Genomic DNA, 22,838 nt, shown 5'->3' with positions numbered 1-22,838 from the left:
TTTTTACTAGATTACATCACAGAAGGAGAATCGTCATTCCAGTGGAAGAGTTCATAATAAGAAGAACTCGTCTGAAGTGAGCAAAAAGTTCATAAAGACTAGCCAAGTCGTACACCCCATTCTTCAACCCCCCCCCCACTTTTTTGCCATTGTCACTACTGGTACCTGACCCCGTCAGCTCAACATTTTCGCAAACACCGACCCTTAATCAATAGGGCAATGAAAAGAGGAGAACGAGGACAGCTGACTACCACTAAAAGTCAAACTACGAGTACACATTGTATAATTGAAAACTGTCACTACGTACGTACTATCTGGTGCTTGCAGGTCTGACTGGAGCCTTCTCTCCAACAGTTGCTTCAATCAATGTTAAGTTAAGTATGACTAAAAGGCTTCTTATCCCGCAGCTGACTACTTTTTGAAAGACCGAACAGGAAATGAAAAGTTGTACTACAACAACTGTAAACATTCCCTCGCTCTGACTCTGATCGACTTGCCCATAAAGTACCGAGAAGAACTTATAGCTCAAAAGTTTGAACAATTCAAGCTAAAAATGGTCTTTTATGTCTTTGCTCCATTTCTGTTCCACAGCAACGAGAAAAGAGGGGCAGCTGTAATCACCATTTTTACCTAACAACAGCCCCTCCACGTTTCAGCTCTAGCAACTGCTAGCAGTTTCAACAACAACTGGTTCCCCGCTCCAATTAGCATCCGCCAGCAGCTTCCACGAACAACATCTGGTTTTCTTCTCCACACAGTAGCTTCCAGCAGCCTAGCTCCACCAGTTGTCCCTCCACGTCCCGATTACAGCTCACAAGCAAAAAAAAAAACAACAATCATCATTTTTGTTTTAAACATGTAAATGAGTTAATATATAACTCATACAAATCTCATTGTAAGAAAAAAACGGAGAGAGCATTCAAATAAAAAAAACAGTGTAAAAGAAAATCCTTGCAATTTCGAATACAAGGCATTTTTAGGTTCTTATTTTCTTGTTTTCTTTCATTTGTTTAACACCCATATTTTCTTTATTTGAAACAAAAAGCTAGAACTAAAATCGGGGAAAGTGAGACGTTTACCTTGGTTGTAGTCGGATCCAGGGTTGAGCGTTCGTTGGTGACAGTTTAGGGGAGATGTCGATGGCTATTCTGGCCACGGGGCAGTGGAGTATTAGCCCTCGAATTGGGTTATTTCTTTAGAGAGGGAATCGAATAGCGTCGGTTCACTAGGGATAGGTCCTTTGTTGATCGTGAATAGAGCCATATGGGATTAGGAACGGTCACCATAACGGTGACCGGTGAGGTTCGGCTATGGGGGCCTTTGAGCGGCTGTTGTATGAGGAAAAGAGGAAGATGAGAGCATATTAGTTTTTTTTAGGTTAGGTTGAGAGTGGAGCAGAATAAACGGGGAAGGATTTTATTTTTTGGGTAATTTACGCGTAAGGTTTTTTGTTTCTGGAGTTTCTTATTTTGTTCATTTATTTTAAGGGTTAATCGCCAAATGATCCACTCAATTTTAGCGTCTTTTTTTGTTATAGTCACTATTTTAGGGGTTAATTAGCTTAAGTCCTCAAAGTTTAGGAGTCTATTTAGATCCTGGTCACTACCCAAAGTCGAATTACATATATCCCACTAAACTTTTATCTTATCTTTATATTATAGTCACTTAAAATAAGAAAAATCCCTAAATAATCCCAATAATTTAGGTACATATTTACACTTTAGTTCCCGATTTACACTTTAGTTCCCGAAATAGGAATAATCTCACTAAACATATTTTAATTTATGCGATTTATTTTTATTTATTTAATTTCATTACTTTAATTTTCTATTTTTGCTTTATATTTTTCAATACTTTATTTCTAGTTCTTTAATTATTTCTCTTTATTTTATGTTTAGATTATTTTAGTCATATTAATATATGTATATATATATATATATATATATGAAAGATCAATAAGTATTATTTAATTAATTTCACAAATTAATTAAATGATAATATGTATTTTTTTAAATATTAAGAAAGGACAGTCTTAAAGTAACTAGACGTCCTATTTTGGTACTCTAAAAATAAATAAATATCCTGCTTATAAAAATAAATATATATTTACTTCATTATTTTTAGGAAAATTATTATATTCTTATTAATTTATTTATTAATATTAAAGAAAAGGCAGTCTTAAAGCAACTAGATGTCATTTTCTAATATTTTTAAATAAATAAATATTTTATTTATAATTTATAAAAATTATTTTAATATTTTTTCCTTATTATCCAATTGAATATGAAAAGATCATAAATTAAATTTACATTCGAATTCTTAAATTTCCATTAATAGAGACAATTTATGATCGACAAGGACCAATTTTGAGCGTTGTGGGGTGCTAATCATTTCCCAAACGTAATCGACCACGGATCCCTTTTTATTATTAAAAAAATGAATTTTTGGTTAAACACATATCAATTTATCTTTTAAATTATGTTTTCTTAAAAACTATTTTAAAAGATGATTTTTATGTATTTGACATATCTAACCCAAAAAGGTCAATGACGACTCCCAAAATATTTTTTAATCAAAATCATTTATTTATTCATATTATTTTTCCCACCAAATAAACGGTTTCAATTGGTTGTTTTGAAGGGTTGATTCGGGTTGATTTGAAGGAATTTGGGATTTATTTGAAGGGTTGTTTTCAATTGGTTTGGGTTTTTCTTTTTTTAGTCTACGAGGACAACTGACTTATTTAACTTGTATATTTTCTGTAATATGGTTATTCATTTTGCTGAAATGGTGAAATTTTGATTTTAATGGCTTGTTGTTATTGTTGTTTTATGAAGAAGCAAGAAGATACAAGGCAGAACGAGTTGGCCGAAAAAGCTGCAGAGTTTAAGGCAATGCAAGCCCAAGCTGAAACTGTAAGATTTCTTCTGAAATTCTCTTCATCTTTGTACCATAATGATCAGTCACTCATGTATTTGTTGGTTTAAAGATTAAGTTTGAATTTGCAAACTGTTCCTTAATAACATCAAAGTCAATATGCTCGTTTTATATTGTGCTATGCTGAAGCTAGTTTTTAACACATATTTTCCTGAGTGGATCATGACATCAGCTATGGAACTTTTTTATACTGCATTGCAGTCCTTTTTGTGTGATTAAGTGAAGTATGTATTTTAAGTAGGTGTGTGCATTATCGGATATCTAATATTATTCGATCTGAATTTTCGGATATCCGAAAATTTCAGATAACAAAAGTAATGATTTGTATTCGATCCGAAAAATTCGGATATCCGGATCCGAATCCGATTTTTTTTTTGAAAAAAATTCAAAAAAATCAACATAATAAAAGCATTAGTCAACATAAAATTAAAAGTTTAAGTATTAAAACTGATAATTTAGATACTAAACGCCTAAATTATCCCATTGTTATTCACAATCTTATACTAAGATAGCCCATTTAATAAGCATAAAATTATTGCTCCACTTCACTCTTAAGACAACAATAGAAGACAACTGCAACCAACTTGGAAAAAAGGAGTTGGAACATTCTGTGTAAACCATGAAATTAAATAGCTCCACTTCAAATGTATTTGTGGACTGCATTATATTTTGATACGTGAAGCAACCTAAGGTCATGAACAATGAGGACTCGGTGCAGCAGACAAACCCCATGATTTTGTTTTGCAGTTGGAAATTTTCACCACATTTTCATTGTTTATTTCTTCATTCTTTCCCCATTTTTTGTTGGATGCCTTTACTTGTCCGACTTGTGCTTCAAGCTAGGTAAAATACAAGCTAGAATCCAGAAACCTATACATGTTGCATATTAAAATAATAATATTTATTATGAGGATCACACGCATATAAAGAAGAATGAATAAGGATATGGAGATAAAACCGTGAAATGAGGATCCTAGGCATCCATGCCTTATTGGTAAAATTTACAAATTCACTAATACGGTCCTTCTAACGTGTGAAGTGTGTCTTGGTCTGGTAGTGATTTATATAAAAAGTCTGTCTAAGAAGTACTAAACTCGTAAATGAGGAACTTACCTAATACGTAGTAAAGTTTGAGCTCTGTTTTCTATGAATGATATGCCTTACTATTATTGTATTTGGGATATTTTTTTTCATACTTACAGGTATCTTACAATAGGAATCCCTCATTTTCAGTATAAAATGAAAGAAACTAAATGCAAAATATGATGTTCTCTAATGAGACATTTTGTGTGTAATTTGCCAAATCCTTCATTTCAATCTTCATGTTCTAATCCTTGTGTTATCCCCACTTTGGTGGTTATGGAATACAACAACTATTTGGTGGTTATCCCCAGTTTCCAGATTAATATTCTGCTTTGCAGGTTACCGAGTTGAAGAGGAAATGGCACAGGCTGAACAAGGTTTGACTAATGTCTAATATAGCCCAAACAGCTCTGGGCTAATAATATAGCCCAAATTTTTTTCGGATTTTCGGATAATCTGAAACCAGATTTTGCTCGATCCGTATCCGATCCGAAAATTCGAAAAAAAAATTTGGATACCCGATCCGAACTATCCGAAAATTGAAAAACGAATCGAATATCCGAATTTTCGGATCGAATCAGTAGAATTGGGTTTTTTTACACACCCCTACTTTTAAGGCTAACACTTGATTTTCTACTTCAGTTTTTTCATGGATATCCTTGGCAAGTTTTGGTTATTCGAATGATTTGTAGGGTCCCCCCCCCCCCCCACACACCCAAAAAAAAAAAACAACCACCACCACCCTCATGTGAAGCTCCTTTATTTCTCAGTGAACTAGTCTATGCAGGAACATATGCTTTTTAAACTTGTCGGCGAATTGTTTCCTTATTTATTAACAAGTTTATCAGGTTCTGGAAACACAATGTTCTAGATTTTGTGTGCTTTTCATGTTTATTTTCTGACTTTTTCCCCCAAATGTGCAAATGGAACTCTGTTGTGGTGTTGCCATTTTTCTTGGTTTTTAAATACTTGCTTGCATCCTTGTTGGGCAGGAGAGACAAAGTGTCATATATGATGAACAGAAGAATTTAACTCAGCATCAAGCCCAAACGAAGTCACAGATGGCTCGATATGAGGATGAGTTGGCAAGGAAGAGGATGCAGGCATGTCGTATTGGCCCTTTCTCAATCACGAAATTGTTACCATGTATTAACATTTATGGAAAATAGTATAAATGTTTTATGTTACTGTAGGCAGAAAATGAATACCAAAGATAGAGAAATCAAGAACTACTAAAACTGCAGGAGGAATCAGCAATTAGACAGGAGCAAGCTCGACAAGCTACAGAAGAACAAATTCAGGCACAGCGGCGACAAACAGAGAGGGAAAAAGCTGGTATTGAAAGCGAAACTATCCGAGTGAGAGCTATGGCTGAAGCAGAAGGAAGAGCCCATGAAGCAAAACTTGCTGAAGAAGTTAATAGGCGCATTGCTCATAGATCGTGCAAATGCGGAAAGAGAGAAATGGGTTGCTGCAATAAATATTAATTTTGACCATATTGGAGGTATCAATCCAATTACATGCACTCAATCATTGTAGAAAGCTTTAAATAGCTAGATTCAGAATATGGCATTCTCATTTTAATATTTTGTCAAAAGAGCTGTAACTTCAAAAGATAGTCCATCTGTTATGGAGGGAAAAGGAGGCAGGTGCCATTTTCTCTGTCTTCCTAGTTTCTGTATGATCTAGACCTAGTAAATAAAAATAGTGGCACTAATCGACCTGTTGCTTCTATGTTTAGGGTGGTTGTAATAACTACAATCAGATTATTTATTTCTTTATTAAATAATTTATTCTTCTACTGGCCTGACAAAGAATTTCTGCTGAATTTTGACTTTTTAATGTTGTTTAAGTCCCATTTGTTAATCTTTTATTGGTTAATGTGTGGCTTAATGTGGAACATGCTTGTTCTTTCTAGGTGGCTTGCGAGCCATTTTGACAGATCAAAACAAGCTGGTTATGGCTGTTGGGGGGGACGACTGCTCTTGCTGCAGGATTGTACACCACCAGGTAAATGATGGATTTTGTTTGAAAATTTGTAGTTTCCCTGACTTCTAATATATACATATGACTAAGTTAGAATCAACTGGTGTGCGAGTGTCATTCTATTTTTTTATCAGAATTTGGCACTGCTGTATTTGTCACAATTCTGAGGGTAGTTTCTTATGCATTTGACACCTCTCTGAGACAGAGAAGGTGCAAGGGTGATTTGGGGCTATGTGGATAGAATACTAGGAGAACCAACACTTATCAGAGAATCTTCCAGAGGAAAGTATCCTTGGTCCAACATGTTTACACGGTCTATGAGCACTCTATCTCGCAGTGGCAATAAGGTATCACCTTCAAAAACTAGAAGTGGCTTTGGTAATGTGATTCTACTTCCTTCTTTTCAAAAAAGAATTCAGCAGCTTGCTGTTGCAACTGCCAATACAAAAGCCCACTAAGCACCATTTAGGAACATGCTTTTCTATGGCCCTCCAGGAACAGGAAAAACGATGGCTGCAAGAGAACTGGCTACTAAATCTGTATGAGCTCTTATACCTTTGTTTTTCCATTTATTGCTAGCAACTTATATACCTTCTGCTTTGCAGAAGTTCGTTTCTTCATTAAACAAGAATGCTAAATTTTATCTGAGGAAATGCATACTTCGGTTATTTGAATATATTTTAGATTCTGTTTGGTCAGAATGTTAAGAGTTTGGGTGTATATTCCATTGTATGGACAATCATGCAAGCACTGAAACTTGTCAACAGTTGATTTTGAACTTGTAAGCATCTATGCGTAATTATGGAAATGAAAGATGGGGAGTTTTTTTTTAATATATCTCGGACAATGCCTTATTTGTTGGTTTTGTATGCTTGAATGCTGCATTACTATAATTCATGACAAATGTTTGAAATCTGTTTCTTTTTTATTTATTTCATTTCATTCTCTTATACTTTTGTATTAATCTTCAAGGGTTAGATTATGCATTGATGACGGGTGGAGATGTTTCATTTGGAGCACAGGCGGTTACCAAGATACACCAGTTATTTGACTGGGCAAAGAAGTCCAAGAGGGGCTTGTTGCTGTTCATTGATGAAGCGGATGCGTTTTTGTGCGAGTAAGTGAAACCATTTAGTTTCTAGTGGTGAATGATTTTATAGTTGGACAAATATATACATGTAGGATTTTGATCAGGATGTTATGTTGTGTATATTTTTACCTTTCCTTTTGTTGACCAGGCATCAGTAACTTGTAGATTTGTTTTCTCACGTCTAACCATGATATCTCAAGGAGCTTAAGTTTGCGTATAACCCGCTAATTTCTTTTGCATGATAGAAAAATAAACGATTTATTCTAAACAGTCATCCTTTACAGGAATTAGTCTGTTAACAATTTCCAGAATTAGAATTGTTATGATTGATTATTTGGAAGGCCTAGCTTTGAATGTTGATTTTATGAGGCTCAACTCTTTTCCAGATGGAATAAAACCTACATGCGCGAAGCTCAAAGAAGTGCACTCAATGCCCTTCTTTTCCGCACAGGTGATCAGTCCAAGGACATAGTCCTTGCTCTTGCTACAAATCGTCCTGGTGATCTCGATTCAGCTGTGGCTGATCGTATTGATGAAGTATTGGAATTCCCTTTGCCTGGGGAAGACGAACGCTTCAAACTAGTAAAGCTCTATCTAGACAAGTACATAGCTCAGGCTGGCTCGAGAAAACCTGGTGTGCTTCAGAATATCATCAAAAAGCAGCACAGCAGCAGAAGATCGATATCAAGGGACTGACTGATGATATCTTAAGAGAAGCTGCAGCTAAAACCGAAGGATTTTCCGGAAGGGAAATAGCCAAACTGATGGCTAGTGTTCAAGCGGCTGTTTATGGAAGTGAGCATTCTGTGCTTGACCCAACCCTATATTCGTGAAGTGGTGGATTATAAGGTTGCGGAACACCAACAAAAAAGAAAACTGGCTGCTGCTGCTGCTGCAGGAGGTCAGGTTTGATTTATTTTCGAGTTCCGTTTGTTGAATTCGCATTGAGGTGGAAAATTTTGGCCATAACTGTTGGTTCAACTGATTAAATGGCCCCATTTTTTGAGTTTAGGGTATAACGTTGTCTTTAATCTCTTTATTCGAAGAAGGTTGGTACTTCTAAAACAATAACAAAATCCTATTCTCATATGCAATAGGATAAGGGGAAGGTAAGGTAATAGACTGCTCTTAATGCCAGGTTGAGAACAACTTTCATAGAAGACATCCGACAGTCAAAAAATTAAAAATAAAGATAAAATTCAATTCATGTATAAATAAATAAATAACTACATAGTTGAACAGATATTAACTCGAGGCAAATAAGAAAATAAATTCAATACAAGAATGGGAGAACTCAGTTTATTTTCTCGTGTCAAAAAATTGCCTATCTAGAAAATATCGTAGAGATTTTTCCAATTAAAAACTGAAAATAATTGCAAGCTACGTAAAATTTAGATTTCATAATCTTATATATTTTAATCGTAGTTTCATGTTACTGAAAATTAGATGTAACTGTCGGATATGTGTACTTGACACATATGCATCTCCCATGATAGGAGATAAGAAAATTACTCAAGCTGGGAAATTAAAGATATTGTCATAGTTATACAAATGGAAAATTAGACTATATGGGCTCCAATTTACTTTGGAAATATCTTCTCAAATGACAACTTCAAACACTTATTATGTGAAAAAGAAGGGGGGGGGCATTACATTAAAATGGGTTCAACGAATTTGTTACCAACAGCTTTAACAGAGAAGCACACAAATGCTGCAAAATAACAAATATCCCAACAGCCTGAGAAAGACATAACAGCAGTTCTAGTGATGATGCTTCTGAACGTAGCTCAGGTCAAAATACATGCATACAGCGGGCTCTTTCAAGTCAAGGCATATGAATTCAATTGGGTGTCCCAATGCAGGATTGTCTAAAACCAACAAACCCCAGGGTAACTTTTGTATCAGCAAAAATATTCGTGCAACTTATGTACAGATCTCAACCAATTTGCTCATTTTTTATAAATAAGTATGATTTTAGGTTACTGTGACAGTACTTAATTTATCTACTAATCAGCTTGTTAACGAAAAGTGAAGGAAAATCAAGGGTAAGGACTAATCTCCTTCACAAGCAACAATCCGGCCTTCAACTTTGATTGGAGGGACTTCATTGATTATCTCCATAGGAGATTTCTTGCTTGTATCCTGCAAATTTGGGGTAAAAATGCTTAAATTCTTCATTTCATTGCCCTCGTATTTCAGGAGGCAAAGGCCAATAACTTAATGATCACGCTTTTTACAAGGCACATACTGTGTTATTGGACTTGACTTTACCCTAACGTACATCAATTTTCTTAGGCACTTGTAATATGAGGTAACCATGTTGAGACTTGAGAGTTGAGACAAACATATGCTAACACCATATTCCCATGTCTATGTAACAAGGCATTCATGCACAGGGATAAAGAAACAAGCAGTATAATCAAGGCTGCTCAATAATAGAAATCCTTCTCCAAAATCAATGGATAAAGTCAGTGGGAAACAAAGACCACATATGTAAAACTAGAAAACATCTGCAAAGCATTCTACTTTGTTTGTAAACATGTTATGGACGTTTAAAGGCCGTTTCACGTTATTATATTGTTTCAAGCGTTGATATTCAGCCAACATCTTCAATAATTCAGATCACCAAAAAAACACTATTAGAACACTTGACAAACAACTGCAGGTAGACTGGAAAAAATTGAAAATTTTCAATTAAATTAGGGTTCCAAACCTTCAATATACTCAATTTACAGAATTAAGCACCAAAAACAATGAAAATATAAGGACCAAATAACAAGAGAGACAATAATTTCCATATTTTAGTAAAACATAAAGAAAAAGGGTGGAAAACTTATTTGTTCTTTACGGATAACTGAAATTTAAGCTTGTTATCAGAAATCGACGAAATAGAACACATTATCAAGTAGAGAACCTAATAACTGAATTCAGATTCCACAAGAACGTTAAAAAACAGAAAGAAACACCAACCGATGTTATTCTGATAATCATTTCTTTATACTAATTTCAAGGAAAATCTATAACGGACCTGAAAGATAACATCAACATTCCACAAAATTTTGAGCAGAAAACGAAACGAAAAAGGTGAAAAATATGAGATTAGGTACCTGCATCCATTTCGCAGTGTGATTTCTAATTTGGGTACTAACATACTGAAATTACGAGTCGTAGATCCCAAAGACCCAAACACGATGATCTGATTAGGGTTTTCAGAACACCCGAATATGCCATTTTTATCCTTAAGAAAAAAGACCTCTTTTCCTCGGTGATTGAATTCGAAGCCCGGACGAGCGAGATTCGATGGTTATTAGTTAAAGAGCCTTCACGCGAAGATTATTGGGCTCAGTCTTTGTGGATTGATGCTTGGTCCGTGTTCAACAACTAAAAGGTGAAGCATAGATCACTGAATTATTCAAAAATGATCTCGGTCACTAAATTTATAAAATAAATATTTAAATAAAATAATCACTTAGATATTATATTAATTATAAAATTTTGATAAATTTAACATTTTCTAAATAATTTTATAAATTTTATTGATCATTTTGTAAAATTTGATAAAATTTAGTAATTATTTAATAAAATAGATAAATTTAATGATTAATTTATAATTTTTTAAAATTTAAAAATTAAAATAAATATTTAAGTATTATTTATTTTTTAATATATTTTATTTAATAATAAAATAAAAAACAAAGCCCGATTATTATTTCCCAATTTCAAAAGATATTTATATGCAAGATATAATAAATATTTGATAAAAGTTTAAATTTAAGTTTAATTAATGAAGTGATAATAAATGTAAGTATATTAAATTTGTATTTAATATTTTTATTTATTTTATAATATTAAGTATTTTTTAAAATATTTTAATTATTCGTAATAGATTGACTTTTAATAAAAAAATTAACCTCCATTCTCTATTTAAAAAAAATACTTTTGAGATTAGATACAATGCAGAATATGTAGCTTTTTAGTCCTGAAATAAATTTTAAAATTAATTTAAAAAGTGCTTTTTGAAAAATTAACAAACTTATTTTTAGAAACATTTTAAATAAAATTAGTCATAAAAATAAACTATTTGTATGCTATTACCTAAAAATAATTTTTCACAGAGACGTTCAATTTTAAATAAAATAAACGTTTCAAATTATTTTCAAAAATAATTTACAGCAAAAGTATGGTCAAATTGTCAGAAACTTTACGTATTGTGGGGTTATAAGTTAACATCACTTGATAAAGGACTAAACATTCATTGTCCGCCAAGCATTTGAATTGCAACTGACGAGAATGACCTCACCATTTTCCACATAAACAAACAAAAATGCTTATGTATGCTCTTAGATCATCACCAAGTCCAATTATACTTAAGCTTTCCTTTTTCACATAAAATAAATAAAAATAATAATTGGAATTCAAAAAGAATATAAATACATGTACATGTTAAAATTTATATAATTACTAAATTAAAATTATAACTGCTAACACCAGGCTAAGCTCATAGTTTAGTTTTGAACAGTTTCCATGGCTAGTGCATTGGAGCAGCAGCTTCACTTTGTTGTGTTTCCCTTCATGGCTCAAGGCCATATGACCCCCATGATCGACATAGCTAGATTGCTGGCCAAGCGAGGCGTCGTCATAACCATCGTCACAACGCCTCGCAACGCCGATAGATTCCGAGTAATCCTCGATCGTGCCGTGGAATCGGGGCTCTCGATCCGTCTAGTCGAATTCTCGTTTCCGTGTGCCGAATTCGGATTGCCGGAAGGGTGCGAGAGCTTCGACATGCTGCCTTCCTTCAGCTTAGCCTTGAATTTCTTCCAAGCAGCCAACACGCTAGAAAAGCCCGTCCAAAAACTGTTCCATGAGCTAACCCCACCACCCAGCTGCATCGTATCCGATGCCTTGTTCACTTACACACACGGCCTCGCCAACCAATTTCGGGTGCCGAGGATTGTGTTCCATGGAGTATGTTGCTTTCTCCTTCATTGTCTCCATTGTTTACGCGTCTCCAACGTTCTCGATCGCGTAAACTCGGAGACAGAGTACTTCGTTCTGCCTAACATCCCCGACAAAGTTGAATTCACTAAATTACAGCTCCCACAATTCATGTATGAAAACCTCAAGGAATTTTCCGAGGAAAGGAAGAAGGTGGATCAAGACGCGTACGGCGTCATCGTCAACACTTTCGAAGAGATGGAGCCTGCATACGTTAATGAATTCAAGAAGACAAGGGGGGACAAAGTATGGTGCATCGGTCCGGTTTCTCTATGTAACAAGGATGTCATTGATAAAGCTCATAGAGGCAACAAGGGCTCGGTTGATGAACAACAACGCTTGTTAAGATGGCTTGATTCCCAAGAAACATGTAGTGTCATCTATGCTTGTTTGGGAAGCCTATCGAATGTGATACCTTCGCAATCAATCGAACTCGGTTTAGGCTTAGAGGCATCAAATAAACCGTTTATTTGGGTCATAAGAGGAAGTGATGCATCAAATGAAGTAGAGAGATGGATTTCGGTGAACGGTTTTGAGGAAAGAACGAAAGGAAGAGGCCTAGTGGTCCGGGGTTGGGCGCCGCAAGTTCTAATACTGTCGCATCCGGCTATCGGAGGGTTCTTAACACATTGCGGTTGGAACTCGACGATCGAAGGCATCTCGGCCGGGGTGCCTTTGATAACTTGGCCGCTATTCGCGGACCAATTTGCTAATGAGAAACTGGCTGTGCAAATACTTGGAATCGGAGTGAGGGTGGGAGTGGAGGAGCCAATGAGGTGGGCAGAGGAAGAGAAGATTGGAGTTTTAGTGAAGAAAGAAGATGTTAAAGAAGCTATTGAGAAGCTAATGGATGAAGACGAGAGAAGAAAGAGAGCCAAGAAACTTGGAGAAATGGCAAAGAAAGCTGTGAAGATAGGGGGATCTTCTCACCTTAACATTACACGGTTAATCCAAGATATAAGGCAAAGAGTTGTGAAGCAAACTAGCACTTCATGTTCATTTTTGTTGAATCTTATTCTGATATAAGAAAGAAAGAGATATTTTTATTCTATAACCAATAAAATCTCAATGTATTTATCATAATTTCTTTTATATCAAATTACAATTTTCTTTAAATAAAATTAAATGATAAATGAAAATTTAACTTTAATTAATTGTTGGATTGATTAAAATATAGTAAGGATTAAAAATTTTAAATAGCATCATAAGCTAATAGGGTGACGTGGTGTGGTTGGTTATCTCGTCAGTCTAACACACTGAAGGTCTCCGGTTCGAATCCGGGCGACATCCGATATGTATTGTTTTGCAACTTTTTCTTTTCTAAAAAATAAATAATGCCGTTGCCGTGGACCGAGCCCAGATCACTAGCGTAACTGGCAAGAGTACTCACCACTGTACTACAACGACTGGTTGATATAAGGTTTATAATTGTTTCTAAGAATATATTAATACGTACAGGATAATCCGCGCACGATAAAAAGTTGAGAAAATTTAAATTAGAAATAATCTAATTTGAAGCCTTACCGCCTCTAGGTTCTACACAGATGTTTTGCTGAGATTGAGTACTAGACTTCAATTCTTTTTATGTAAAAAAAAATATTTTAATAATTCTCTATTTGTGCCACTTATAAGTATATATTTTTATTTTATAATAATTAGTGTATAGAATAAGCAAAATAATGGTTTTATTTGACATTGTTGAAGAAAACTTCTATCTGATAAAACTGATAGATGTTAAGTCTTTATCAACATATTGAACATGAAAATTGAGAACAATTTATGTTTGGTGAGAACCATTCAAAACTTTTAGTTAACATCTCTTACATATTCAGAGGGGGGAACAAATTCGCAGATAGTTAGCCACAAGAACTCATCCACGGTTGAATACCATCTGATATCCATGGGCACCTCTCGGTTGATGCCCTCATAATAATCTTTTTAGGCATTTGTTCATATCATCAAAAGTTTCGCCTCACTATATATCAACCATTTCACACTAATGGAATCAAATAATAAATTTCAAAGGTTTAAGATTTAAACTTACAAAAGAATAAAAATAAAATAAATAATAAGATTGAAAATGTAATTATTCTAAAATAAAAAATAATATTATTTTGATCTTTTACAGAATACATGATTTAGGAGATTATGGCAAGTTTTGGGTAGATGTTGTTTATCTTTTTTTCATTACAAAATCAATAACAACATTATATTAGACAAAGAAACACAATATGATGTTTATAATTCAGCAAATTCAACTGTTTTCTTGCCGTCATGTGCTTTACGAAAGAAATATTTGACGTAATCTGAATAAAGAATTTGTTTGTAAATTGGTTTCTCACCACTTGCAATTAATTCAGGTAATGGTCCTATCATATCAGCAGGTCTTGGATTCACAAAAATGGGAATTGAAATCCTGTTTTTATTTCCGTTAGCGACCACACGATGTTCAACACTCCTATACCTTCCGTTGCTCATTATTTGCAAGGCATCTCCAACATTGATCACTAGGGAACCTTTAATTGGAGGAACATGGTTCCAATTATCTCCGTCGTTTTCCCTTACAAAAAGTCCCCCGATCTCATCTTGAAGGAGAATTGTGAGGGTAGAGACATCAGAGTGACGACCTACTCCAACAGTAAGTTCAGGATTTGGACATTTAGGATAGTAATTAAGGTTAGTCCTCATTGAACCCATCAACAATGATTCTTTTTTCTCATCAATCTCATTGACATTTAAACCCTTCATTAGAACTTGCAATAGTTGTTTGATAACAACTTCCGACTTCTTCATGTAATCTAACACTTGTTCCCTATAAATTTATCACAATAAATTTATCACAAAAGGTTGGTTAATATTTGTTTGACAAATATGGTGAATGTTATAAAATTTAATGATTCAAGAAAATTCACCAAGTATTTTTTTTTACCTGCAGACTGAAGGCCATAATGCAGAAGTCTCTTCTCCAGATACATAAAATAGACTAAGATAATCTTTCCATTCAAGAGCCTTTTCTGCTTGAGGAGTAAAACTTGTGCCAAACCTCACATTGTTTGAAGAAGAATGGTCCTTGGAATACTTGTTTTTGACCTCAGCTGGCAGCCTAAAGAACCTATAAGTGGCATCCTTGACATTGTCCAACACATGAACGGGGACATCATGGTTAACAACTTGGAAGAAACCCCATTTGGAAGCAGCATCGCATATGGATTTGGCCACCTTGGGGTCTTCCCAATTGGACATATCTATGATGGGAATGGATTCTTGGGGTGCGACATTGGACATGCAGGTCCTCTCTTCCAGAGGTTGAATATATTGCTTAGGGAGAGCTTTGAGATCCAATTCGGACAAACCCTTCACTCCATTCCCTTCGTTGATAACAAACTCACGGAGAGCCGAAGAGTCACTGAAAGGATCGGCAAGTGCAGGGGCCATTGGTTTGAGTAAATTGCGAGTGGAAAAGAGCGAGGTGGTGTTTGAGGAAGATGATATGTAGAGTGTTAGAAGAGAAGGCAGTTGTGCTTCTTGGTTTCAATGGAGAGGATCTTTATATAGAGAAATTTGGAGGTGGTGGTAAAAGAAATTGGTCTTAATTTGAATTCTCACCAACCCAACCCAACTATGCCGCACGCTGCACGCAGTTACCGCCACAAAACCTAATTCGGGCATCAAAATATTTGCAATAATCACCTCAAACAGTACGCCCAAGATGGTTGGCTGAACTCCACCGTTGACATCAAAGTCATATACTACTGTACAGTTTATTTAATATTTTATATGACTCCACCGTCAACTCAGAGTGGTCTATTCTATTCGTAAGTTTAAGGTTTGGACATATGAGATAATAATCAAGTTTAGCCCTTATTGAATCCATCAATTTTGATTCATTAATTTCGAAAACATTTAGATCATTTATTAACGTTTGTAATTTATTTATTTCTAATAAAAACATGTTTTAATTTGTTATCATAATTGTATGTTTTTTAATTTTTTAATATTGTACCTAAAGTAATCATTTATATTAATAGAATTATATTTTGATAATAATACTGAACTCTTAAATCTTAAACTATTTAAAGTACTTTCGTGCACTATCTTTTTATACTTTGAATGCGTTAGGAAAGCGGGCTCACCAAGTCAAGTATGCGCATGCTGCACGCAGTTACTACCAACCTTCTTTAGCATAAATCCTAATGGAAATGCCACAGATATGGGAATGTACCTTTTAAAGTCCAAGATGAGAGGCTCATGGTTGGAAGAATTTTGCCCTCCGTACAAGATTATATAGTCATATATATTATATCGCAAGCGTAAATTTAATGTAATTTTTATTATAAGTTTTCTTTTTATAAATTGTTATATGTTTTATAATTAAATGATTCTCGACTTGCATTTTATGTTAATTTATTAATCTGAGTTAAGTACAAGTCAATATATGTTCATATATAACTCTCAATCATTTGATATTAAACGCTCACACCCCTGATATTTCTGATGCTCGAATATGGGATCTTAAGAAATAACAACAGTTCCTTTACTACCGAGATCACTTGGTTCGTGATGTTATATTTATGGATATTTGATATATTAAAATTTTTAAAAAAATTCTATTGGTTTCTTTCTTCTTTTGAGAATGGCAACGCCAATTGTGTTCTATATTTTTTCCGAGTTTATGAATATTGATATGGATGGCAATGAGTCTCGTTAGTATCAGGTTTTTGGTTAATTCGGATCGATCCAAAATATATATCATCCACTTGAATTTGATTCGACCCGATAATTATATATATCTTTCAGCTGATTCGGCCGGTCCCAAAAAATATATATCCTCTACCCAACTCCAATCCTGACCCGACTTGGTAAAAAATAAAGATTTAATTAAAAATAATAAATTCTTAAAGAAAATTCATTATTATCCTCGTGTCGGGTCTGAGTTTTTTCACTCTCTGCTTGAACCTGATCCGACTCAACCTCACCCCTTAAATCCAACTCGACCTAAACCCAATTTTTTAAAAAAAAAATCTGACACTATCAGATTTGATCAAGTCAGAACCCATCAATTTCAGGTTAAATTACCATCCCTAATCATGAAATATTATGTTAATAATTGGGATAACATTCATATCATAATTACACAAAATAAATTTACTTTTAAGATAATGATTTTTCCACGACACAATAATATTTTTTATGGGTAAAGTATAGTAATGGTCACTAGACTTTTTTGAAGTTTGTATTTAGGTCCCCCAACTTTTAAAACTTGCAATACAATCCTCCAACATTTAGTCCGTTTGTAATATGGTCCCTGACGTAACCGGCCGTTTGATGTCGTTAGAAGAAGATGACGTGGTAGTCCCCTAACATTTAGTTCGTTTGCAATATGGTCACTGAACTTTTCAGGCGCTTGCATTTAGGTTCCCCAACTTTTAAAACTTGCAACACAATCCTCAATTTCATTCTAAACTCCAAATTCCAAAATAATTCAATTATATTTTAAACCCTAAATTTTAAAATACTTCAATTTAGGGTTTTGAATATAATTAAAGTATTTTGGAATTTGGGGTTTAGAATGTAATTGAAGTGTTTTGGAATTTTGAACATGAATATGTTATTTGATAGTGTTTACTTTAATATAAATTTGAGGTTTGTTGTATGCACATCCAACGGCTGTCGTACTTTGAACATGAAAAGTGCACCTATCACATTTATTGCATAAACCGTTGAAGTTAAAGTAACAAGGCAAATTTTTCTTGTTCGTAGCTGCTGCACTTTGGTATGACAATCCAATAGGTTTGGATGGAACTTGAGCATGCACATCCAACGACTGCGAAAATAGTAAAGAATTTTAGTTCATAGGACTACAACATACAACCAAGCAATAACTAAAATAAACCAAGAATATCAATTAATAACTCATTCAAAACGAGGACTTAATAAATAAAGGGAAAGAGGTTTGGTCATAGTCACTCTAAAAGCTAAGGCTTCAAATGGGTTGTTTAAGATAGACATTAGATGCCAAATACAACATTAACAGTTGCAAATGCATTAATGGCCTACCCTTTTAACATATAATTGCTTCTAATGCTCCATGTTTAATGTTCCTCAATAGCCAAAAATGATGAGAATCTAAAGCAAATAGCGGAACTAAAATCATAGGTCCCCATAATTCTTGTAAATTCATGGCATGTCAACAATAAAAGACATTGTAAAACATAGAGGACACTGAAACAAACATATATATGCCAGAAATGAAGGTGCAAATATGCAATGACCGGGCAACATATCAAGTAGCTGCTCCAAATATACTACCATGTCATGATGCCTTTCGAATCGCGTGCATGTAGAATTGTCTTCTAAAGCTATAATTCAATACAAATTCAATTGTAAAATTTCCAAAACATGTAAACAATCCAATTCATTCATGATATATCAGTCCCATAATTAACATGAACTTATTAAAAAGAATACGAGCTCACAGGATGCCGAAAACCACATGTTGGATCAATACAATTCCCAGTAAAATAGTACCAGCAGTCTCTCGGATTGAGCCTGAAGATTTCACTATATCGATACTCACAACCAATTCCCTGATTTAAAGAAAAACCAAACAAGAAGATCAAAAAAATTAAGCCTAGGACCCTCTTTCACTTCTATTTTGATGGACTGAATATCTTTCATAAAGAGTACTAAAAGTTTTGATTAAGAAGAATGAAAGAAAATTAGATGGTTTTGGTTCAAAACTAACACTAAATATCCAGATCCTTGACATGCAGTTCCAAAAACATAAAAAATTCAATAAAAACATACAATGTGAGCTGATATGGGAAAGTGAAAAAGAGGAAAAGATTACTTCCGGATAGCCCAAAAGAGAAAATAAATACCTTCTTGCAAGTGAGGGGAGAGCCTAAGAAATAAACGTAATCGGTGTTGCGTTCCAACAATTCTTTCTCCATTTTTTCTTTGTAAATAGAAAAGCTGAAAGACAGAGCACTACTTGGGTTTACAATTTTACATGGCAGAAAACTGAAGAACAAAAACCAAACGAGAATGCATGTGAGCGAAAGAGACTGAGAGGTGAAGGTGTTGTTTGGGATTTCATTATATTTGATCATTTGCTAGAAAATCTTTAACCACAAGTATTAAACAAGGAAATTATTATATGCCATTTATAATAAATAATTCTAGCTTTGTTGGTGACTTTCAACAATGATACTTAGTTAATCTTAGTAGTATTTGTCGACTCTGCATTTTTAACCCCATTTTTTTCTCACAAGCATTTCATCGAACATCTATGCTTCACCTGAGATGACATGTATCTAACATTACACCTTAATCGTTGATGGTCCCGATAGACCATTGGTCGGGTTTTCTCTCAATGGACCCTTATTCAAGTCATCACCTCCACAGAATTCAAAGTTAGATTAGTATTTCCCGTGCATCTTCGACTGAAAAAGTTACGCTGGAAATGAGAAGAGAGAAGAGAAAAAGGAAATTTGACATTGAAAATGAATTTAGGGTTTAGAATGAAATTAAGGACTGTGTTGCAAGTTTTAAAAGTTGGGGGACCTAAATGCAAGCACCTAAAAAGTTCAGTGATCATATTGCAAACGTGCTAACGGTAATGTAACGGCATCAAACAGACGGTTAAGTCAGGGACCATATTGCAAACGGACTAAATGTTGGATGACTATATTGTAAGTTTTAAAAGTTTGAGGACCTAAATGCAAGCTTTCAAAAAATTCAGTGACCATTACTATACTTTACCTTTTTTTATTTGTTTATCAAGTTTATATTTTCAACAAGAATAACAATTTGTTTTATCATAATTTATATTTCAATGATGTTCACGTTATCCTTTATGATACCCTAACCTTTATATTAAAGTATCCTAGACTAACTTAAACATAAAAAAGTGTCCTAAAAATCAAATTTTGGCGTCTCTTAATTATTTAAACCACACTGTTAAAGAAGATTTATGATTCACCTTTTTAAAAAATAGTGATGATTCAAATTGAATTAAAACTTATTTATTTATTTATTTTATAATTAATTTTATTTTGATATTATAAACAAGTATTTATAGTTAAAATAATAATAAAAACTTAATATGATATATAAGAATTATTAAATTATATTTAAATAAAATTTAATTATTTAAAAAATATTTATAATTTTTTTGAAACTTTACTGCATAAAATCTAAAAAACATAAACTTTTAGAAAATCTGAAAATAACAATCGAACTAAATCATTATAAATAATTTAAAAAAGTGTCCTAACTTTTTTTTGTTAAAATTAAATTCAATAAATTAAAATCTGAAAAATCAACATAAGAAAAGAACAATCGAACTAAATCATTATAAATAATTTAAACTTTTAGAAAATCAAATTTAATAATAAATAAAAGAGATAAATAAAATAAAATAAATTACTATTATTGAATTTCTTTTAAAATATTACATGCGTTAATTTTATTTTACAAAGCAAAAAACCATTAAATGAAAAGTAAGGAAATAAAGGTTAATGGCAAAACTTTGTTTTTTTACTAGTTAATTTAATACACGTGTTTTAATCTAAATGGTGGAACACATACAGGGCAGAGGAATTCCATTCGTGTTCGTATTTCTTAAAAATTCTAAATTTTTACGTGATTAAATATTTTGTTTACATTTTTTTATTGATGATTTACTTTTATATTTTAAAAATTTTATAATCTTACATATTTAAATTTCTATTGTAACCTCTTAAAAATTCGTACATCTAATATAAAATCTTGTACCTATTTAATCATCAACGTACCACACTAAAAATCTCATTAAGAGCTGTCGAAACACATGTAATCACAGTGGTTTGCTTAAGGCTAAAAATAACAACTTTCAAGCCCTTAGCATTGAAAATTACAAAAAAAAAAGAAAATTAATAAAAGCTTAAAACTAAAAATGTAGTCGTATCAAATCAATAGAAGATATCATTTTGATTTTACATAAGATACATATTTATGTAGATAATAACTTTGGATACATATCATTTATCTTAGTCATTTTTTATTACAAACAACAATTTTATTATATCAGAGAAAGAAAGAAAAAAACATTACATTTATAATTCAGCAAATTCGGTTGTTTTCTTACCGTCATGTGCTTTACGAAAGAAATGCTTGACGTAATCTGAATAAAGAACTTGTTTGTAAATTGGTTTTTCACCACTTGCAATCAATTCATGTAACGGTCCTATCATATTGCAGGTCTTGGATTCACAAAAATAGGGACCAAAATTCTATTATTACTTCCATTAGCGACCACACGATGCTCGACACTCCTATATCTCCCATTGCTTATTATTTGCAGGGCATCTCCAACATTGATTACAAGAGATCCTTTAATCGGAGGAACATGAACCCAATTATCTCTCTCGTTTTCTCTTACGAAGAGGCCTCCTATCTCATCCTGAAGGAGAATTGTGAGAGTCGAGACATCAGAGTGACGACCTACTCTGACAGTAAGTTCAGGGTTTGGACATTTGGGATAGTAGTTAAGATTAGTCCTCATTGAACCCATCAACAATGATTCTCTTGTCTCATCAATCTCATTAATATTTAAACCCTTCATTAGAACTTGTAATAGTTGTTTGATGACAACTTCAGACTTCTTCATGTAATCTAACACCTGTTCCCTACAAATTTATCAAAGTAGGTCGATTAATATAATATTTTGAAAAATAGGATGTATGTTATATGAAGTTTAACGATTCAAGAAAATCTAACAAGTAATTTTTTTTACCTGCAGGCTGAAGGCCATAATGTAGAAGCTTCTTCTTCAGAGACGTAAAAGAAGCTTAGATAATATTTCCATTCAAGAGCCTTTTCAGCTTGAGGGGTAAAACTTGTGCCAAACCTCACATTGTTTGAAGATGAATGGTCCTTGGAATACTTAAATTTTACCTCAGCTGGCAGCCTGAAGAACCTGTAGGTAGCATCCTTAACAGTGTCCAACACATGAATGGGGACATCATGATTAACAATTTGAAAGAAACCCCATTTAGAAGCAGCATCGCATATGGATTTGGCTACCTTGGGGTCCTCCCAATTGGACATATCAATGATGGGAATGGATTCTTGAGGTACGACATTGGACATGCAGGTCCTCTCTTCCGAAGGTTGGATATATTGCTTAGGAAGGGCTTTGAGACCCAATTCGGACAAACCCTTCACACCATTCCCTTGGTTGATAACAAATTCAAGGAGAGCCGAAGAGTCACTGAAAGGATCAGCAAGTGTTGGGGCCATTGGTTAGGGTAAATTATTAGTCGAAAGAACGAGGTTGTGTTTGAGGAAGAAGATAACAAGAGAAGGCAGTGATGCTTGTTGGTTTCAATGGAGTGGACATTTATATTGAAAATTTGTGAAGGGAGGCTCAGCAACCCAAGTAAGACACGCTGCACGCAGCTACTAAAGATACTATTTTTTTTCTCTCCATTTTCTATTATTATTTATTATTATTATTATTATTATTTTATATATTATTATTATTATTATTATTATTATTATTATTATTATTATTTTATATATTATTATTATTATTATTTTATTTATTATTATTAAAATTATTATTATTACAAACAGGCCAAGTTCGGCCCAACCCAGACGAGCCCAGTTACAAGAGACCAAGCCCAAATCCCAGGCCCAACCAGAACCGGCCAGACCCAAAAGGAAACCCTAAACTAATTTAGGGTTTTAGCTAGGGTTT

General features: G+C 33.6%; 3 protein-coding genes and 2 pseudogenes across 4 annotated transcripts; 2 read left to right on the top strand and 3 right to left on the bottom strand.

The window, feature by feature from the left end:
* LOC120121380 overlaps window positions 1–8,155 on the top strand; it is a 38,125-nt pseudogene extending 29,970 nt beyond the window's left edge.
* On the bottom strand, window positions 1,638–15,577 carry LOC120121434 (feruloyl CoA ortho-hydroxylase F6H1-3-like). Of its 2 annotated transcripts, XM_039140784.1 has the most exons (4): window positions 15,024–15,577; window positions 14,313–14,906; window positions 13,889–13,897; window positions 1,638–1,648 (listed from the first exon to the last, which is right to left on the bottom strand). In XM_039140784.1, exons 1-2 carry the CDS (start codon window positions 15,527–15,529, stop codon window positions 14,333–14,335), a joined length of 1,080 nt encoding a protein of 359 aa, XP_038996715.1. In that variant the 5' UTR covers window positions 15,530–15,577; the 3' UTR covers window positions 1,638–1,648; window positions 13,889–13,897; window positions 14,313–14,332. The 2 variants fall into 2 exon arrangements, with proteins under 2 accessions (XP_038996715.1, XP_038996716.1); XM_039140785.1 differs by lacking the exons at window positions 1,638–1,648; window positions 13,889–13,897 and having other exon boundaries at window positions 14,289–14,906.
* Window positions 8,723–10,327, bottom strand: LOC120121379 (NADH dehydrogenase [ubiquinone] iron-sulfur protein 6, mitochondrial-like). The gene is made up of 4 exons (XM_039140743.1): window positions 10,313–10,327; window positions 10,204–10,248; window positions 9,152–9,238; window positions 8,723–8,965 (listed from the first exon to the last, which is right to left on the bottom strand). The coding sequence occupies exons 1-4, from the start codon at window positions 10,325–10,327 to the stop codon at window positions 8,858–8,860; spliced, it is 255 nt and encodes an 84-aa protein (XP_038996674.1). The 3' UTR covers window positions 8,723–8,857.
* On the top strand, window positions 11,584–13,123 carry LOC120121432 (UDP-glycosyltransferase 73C1-like). The gene has a single exon (XM_039140782.1). The coding sequence runs from the start codon at window positions 11,621–11,623 to the stop codon at window positions 13,118–13,120; it is 1,500 nt and encodes a 499-aa protein (XP_038996713.1). The 5' UTR covers window positions 11,584–11,620; the 3' UTR covers window positions 13,121–13,123.
* Window positions 15,578–21,192: 5,615 nt separating the features above from the next.
* Window positions 21,193–22,426, bottom strand: LOC120121435 (annotated as a pseudogene).
* Between the last annotated feature and the right edge of the window lie 412 nt (window positions 22,427–22,838).

The sequence above is a fragment of the Hibiscus syriacus genome, unplaced genomic scaffold (genome assembly GCF_006381635.1).
Source record: "Hibiscus syriacus cultivar Baekdansim isolate YM2019G1 unplaced genomic scaffold, ASM638163v2 tig00110372_pilon, whole genome shotgun sequence".
NCBI lineage: Eukaryota > Viridiplantae > Streptophyta > Magnoliopsida > Malvales > Malvaceae > Hibiscus > Hibiscus syriacus.
This window is presented reverse-complemented; position numbering and strand designations above follow the sequence as displayed.

What these genes read in the sequence shown, in the direction of transcription:
- LOC120121432 (XM_039140782.1), top strand. Translation starts at nt 11,621, where the DNA reads ATGGCTAGTGCATTGGAGCAGCAGCTTCACTTTGTTGTGTTTCCCTTC.
- LOC120121434 (XM_039140784.1), bottom strand. Translation starts at nt 15,529, where the DNA reads ATGGCCCCTGCACTTGCCGATCCTTTCAGTGACTCTTCGGCTCTCCGT. An exon ending in TTATGGCCTTCAGTCTGCAG is followed by an intron (nt 14,907 to 15,023) that starts GTAAAAAAAAAT and finishes ATAAATTTATAG; the next exon opens with GGAACAAGTGTTAGATTACA.
- LOC120121379 (XM_039140743.1), bottom strand. An exon ending in ACACTGCGAAATGGATGCAG is followed by an intron (nt 9,239 to 10,203) that starts GTACCTAATCTC and finishes CCAAATTTGCAG; the next exon opens with GATACAAGCAAGAAATCTCC. An exon ending in TTGTTGCTTGTGAAGGAGAT is followed by an intron (nt 8,966 to 9,151) that starts TAGTCCTTACCC and finishes TTGTTGGTTTTA; the next exon opens with GACAATCCTGCATTGGGACA.